Source organism: Sinocyclocheilus anshuiensis, unplaced genomic scaffold, assembly GCF_001515605.1.
Source record: "Sinocyclocheilus anshuiensis isolate Anshui unplaced genomic scaffold, SAMN03320099.WGS_v1.1 scaffold1957, whole genome shotgun sequence".
Lineage (NCBI taxonomy): Eukaryota > Metazoa > Chordata > Actinopteri > Cypriniformes > Cyprinidae > Sinocyclocheilus > Sinocyclocheilus anshuiensis.
Window position 1 is genome coordinate 811,837 of NW_015537935.1, and position 4,544 is coordinate 816,380.

General features: G+C 36.3%; 1 protein-coding gene across 5 annotated transcripts in view; it reads right to left on the reverse strand.

The window, feature by feature from the left end:
* The window catches only part of pank4 (pantothenate kinase 4 (inactive)), a 16,548-nt gene extending 12,608 nt beyond the window's left edge, over positions 1-3,940 (reverse strand). For 3 of the 5 annotated variants that reach the window (XM_016447235.1, XM_016447227.1, XM_016447257.1), the window contains exons 1-9: positions 3,804-3,940; positions 3,303-3,397; positions 1,915-2,123; positions 1,613-1,796; positions 1,409-1,501; positions 1,152-1,305; positions 667-848; positions 426-507; positions 237-337 (exon numbers count right to left, since the gene is read on the reverse strand). In XM_016447235.1, coding sequence (XP_016302721.1) covers positions 237-337; positions 426-507; positions 667-848; positions 1,152-1,305; positions 1,409-1,501; positions 1,613-1,796; positions 1,915-2,123; positions 3,303-3,397; positions 3,804-3,924 — 1,221 coding nt within the window. In that variant the 5' untranslated portion in view covers positions 3,925-3,940. The remainder of the gene's footprint in view (positions 1-236; positions 338-425; positions 508-666; positions 849-1,151; positions 1,306-1,408; positions 1,502-1,612; positions 1,797-1,914; positions 2,124-3,302; positions 3,398-3,803) is intronic. The other 2 variants (XM_016447249.1, XM_016447243.1) reach the window with 1 other exon arrangement.
* Positions 3,941-4,544: the final 604 nt, after the last annotated feature.

Sequence of the window (4,544 nt, forward strand, 5' to 3'; positions counted from 1 at the left end):
CGGGGCATAGAGGACCTACAATAATGTACAGTATTTGAAAAATAATGTGTTTTTTGAACATTAAAGCATGTCAACATATTCTGTTACACCTAATACACAAAATAATGATCTTTAAAATAGCATCATATGACCCCTTTAAAAAAAAATAACTCCAACTACAATCTACTTTGTCTTTCAAAAAAGATGAAACACTGCAACAGCAAATTTACTTTTAGCCTCTTCTTTGTGTAAATTACCGTTCCACTACGAGCCCGCTGCACAGGATTCAGCTCTGGAGATGCACTCATGAGACCAGAGCTGCCAGCATAGTTCTCTTCCCAGCTGTACTGGTTAGGATCTAACACAAAGAAACAAGTAGGTAAAACAAACCACACTCACTGCAGCATATATGAAACAGTTTGATTGTGTACACAGCAATAGCTTACTGTCTTCTTCTGCCCCCTTCAAAAAGGCCCCAATAGCACCAAGATATCCTTCATGTCTTAGAAATAAAGCCTGAACCTCCCCCTACAAATAAACACAATTCTTTATCCAAAATGCTCACATAACACAGCAATATAAGGTTTTATCCTGAGAATAAAAAAATTTGACAGAATTTGACAATATTAATCATTGTATCAAACACTCATGTAATCATTATTGATACAGTATTACACAAATTATGACCTTAGTGAAGAAATTGATGCTATAGGTGATGGTGTGCATGGTAACGGGATGTCCTCGAATGAAAAATCCTCCAAAATAGACTCTGGTAAGGTTATGCAGTTTGGCGTAGAGGCAGGCAAGCTGTCCAATGTCATTGCTTATCATGTGCAGTAGGCTCTTCGCCATGTCTTCTTTGGAGAACTCTAAGCAATATACAACAAAATGCCCAAGTTAAGTGAGATCTGCCATGTAAACTATTCTTTCGAACTCATGGTGCAAAATGGTGCATATGTTACTTTAGACCATAAAAAGGGTTAAAAACTCTCTGTTACACTTTCCTCATGTATGCCTTTGTGAAAACAAAGACCTTTGGCTTCATTTCACATTAATAATACTGCAAACTGGTTGAAGGGTCAAATGACTCTTCCTGGGTGAGGAAAACAGGCCATATAATAAACTGCCTCATGTTACAATCTAACCACTTTTTATTTTTTCTTCTGCTTTACCTTTGTCTGTGGTGGCTGATTTCCCAAAGCTACTTGCAATGAGGTTGCCAGTTAAACCCAGGGACCCGTAAGCACCTCCATAGATGTCTTTCACAAGCATATCAACATTTGTGTGTTGTCCTTTGGATGCTAACTGCAAAAGCTCATCAAACCTCTAAGACAGAGAATGGGAAGGGATAATAACAACAAATCATATGTGAATCAAATAATTAAAGAAAAAACAGAAATTCCTAGTAATACTTCACAAAATGAACCACCTTGGTTTTTGTAAGTAAAGCTCCAAGACCCCAAAAAGTGCCACCACCTATAGAACTGCCACCAATACGCTCAAATTTGTCCTCTGCTTCAACCTTCAAAAACAGGACATGGGTGCTCCCTTTAGAAAGTCAGCAAACTCAGGATTTTTGTTTTGTGTGTATAATGTCACAGTGGCATGTAGATCCAGTACAGTACAGATATACCTTTACTATTGAGACTCCAGAGCCAATATTTATAAGCAGGTAGGGGAAGATGTCCGGATGTGTATTTTGGAACCGGAATTCAGAATCAGCATGTTTGGCATACACAAAAGCCTCATGGGGGATATTCTTCAGAACGAAGTTGCATCCTTTGATCAGACAAGTCATTTCATCCTCTTTGTCCACTCTAAGAGAAACATTTTTTTTTTTTTACAAAAATACATAGATTTAATTACCATTACAACAAATCCTTGAACTCCAAGCATATCTGTATCATTCTCAGTAAGCTATAAAATTTCTTTTACTTTAGCTTTAACTTTTTCTCTACGAGGTCCTTGAACTTGTACGCCCCTCCACCAGTTGCTTTGATGACTTTGGTTTCTGTATTGACCAGGTGGTCCTTAATGAAATCTAGACAGGTTTCAATGTAAGCATTCTCAAACTTGATAAAGTGAAGACGGGCAGTGATCTCTTCCTGTACAGATATCTCATAAAGAAGGTCACCATCTGTTTCCTAGAAACAAGGAAAATGAAAAATTATACAATTAAATAATTATAAAACTGTTTTAATGAATATTAATGCAAAGAATCTTAATATAAAGTGTTATATATTTATAATATATAATATTACAACTACATTAAAATTTAATATTTTAAACAAGAATGTTAACTGTAAGAGTTTTGATTGATTTTATATACACAGACTGATCTCCAAAACATGCTCTCAGATGGGAGGAATTCCTAAGCAAACTGCACTCTAGTAACAAAATATAGACATTCATTTAACATCCATGAAACCTTTTTATTATATAAAATGTTCTTCACACAAAGGAAATTTTTAATGAACTCTTCACAGTTCCGCTATGGCATTGCTTTTACATTTTTAAATTACCAGGAATTCATGATCATGAATTCATTGACTGCTGTGCAGTCAAAAAAGGACTGCAACACATCCTGCAACACCTTGATAGACTGGGACCATATGTCATACACATCTATATCAGTTAATGACCACTATGCTCTTTTACTTTTTAATGGGAGATATTCTGTTGTAATATAATGCAAGCAAAGTTTTCAGAGATTTATTTTCACATTTTGTACATGTAATATAACGCACTTTAAAATAAGCATCTAAATTTCTGTTCAGTAGTCCCTATGAATGACCCAATTTAATTGTGGTGCGTCTAGTCAAGTGATAAAAAGCAGTTGCAAATATTTTACATAATACACATAAACATCTTTGTGCCAATAAAATGTGCAACACTTTACAATTTACACAAAATATATGTGATATCTAATTAAATTAATTACACTGCAAAGTTTTCCTCGACATTTCATGGTTTTGGGGCTTGTGAGCTCCTTCCTGAACCTGAGGAATGACGGGATACCACTCCGAAGAGGTATTAGAGATTTCATGTGCATTATGGCCACTGAGCTTTGCCATTTTTCAGACCTGCGACAGTCTACGCTTACTTTCTGTCGTGTGCATGCCCTCTCAAGTGGTCAAGACTGCAAGTGTAGGTATTGGGACAGGCCCAGAAACTCCCTTTGGAGTGGACTTTGTAACTTTGCAGATCTTTTTTCATGCAAAAACAGCAACATTATGCACTAAAGGAAGTTGAAAATGTCCTTGTCTCCAAAAAAGGCCCCTAATGTTATGTGTAATCATGGGGTTAAGTGAAAAAAATCTTACCTGCAAGCTTACCTTCGCTGAATGATCAAACGACCTGACTTTGGCAACTTTATGCTGAACAGTGGAGTAATACGCCAGTTTTGTCAAAGAGCCACCTGTCAGATAAGATGAGGCAATGTTGATATTCTATGTTGATATACATTTAACCTTCTCTTATGCGATTATTATGCTGTTATTAACATATTACATCAGGTTGTTTAGGTCCATTAAAATATATGACATGTTTGCACTTGAAGCCCAGTAGTACAAATAAACCTGTCCTCGTTCCGCTCTATTTCTATAATGAACACTATTTAGTGCATATTTACAGCCTCAAAGGCTTCATAAATAATGTTAGTGTTGTTATTCCTCACATGCATTGAACAAACTGTCAGATTAGCAGCACGCGCTAACAGAGTTGAACGCAGCCCTGCCCAACAAACTCTGGCACGTCCAAACTCCACAAGTGACTGTAATACGATCGAGAAAAGAACAAGGGTACGAGTTGGCATGTGATAATACCTATATCTATAGCGAACATCTTGGCGTTCTCTAAATTGCGGAAAATTTCATCTGGGGGGAGTGTGATGCTCTTGTCCATGCTGTGGGATCCTCTGTCCGTCGTCCCTCCAGACAGCGCCATCTTACTGCGACTGTTTTGCAAACTGCTACGCAACGTGAACGAGGCATCAACGCTCAGTTATGGCTACATTTTACAGTAAAAGTCTCATTCCTACGCAGAATAGAATAGAATAGAATATCATTTTTTTAAACTACCTATTTGATTTTCAATCGGAAACAATTAGCGTCTAATTTGATGCACTTAAAAACAACCACAGTTGTCCAATGTGCTGTACAATGTTCTAAAAAGACTTATAAAAACACCAAAAACCATTTTTAAAAAAGCAATGAAGAAAAAAGTATATATAAAGACAAAGCAAACAACAAAAGACAACAGAGGAAAGTCTTCACTTTAGCCAGAGCTCTTAGTTGGTAAAAAACTTCATTCAATTCAATTCAAGTTTATTTGTATAGCGCTTTTCACGATACAAATCGTTGCAAATCAACTTTACAGCTAATTAAGTTTCTACAATATTTAGTAGTAGCTTATCAGTGGTGACTGTCAGTCAATGTACATATGGCAGAAATGCACGGAAAAATCAATTAAAGACGTAATCAAACAGACGATGAACACTATTAACAGCCATTATTATATGATGCAATCAAACTTATAGCAAAATGTGGTAGTTCTGTACGTTGTTT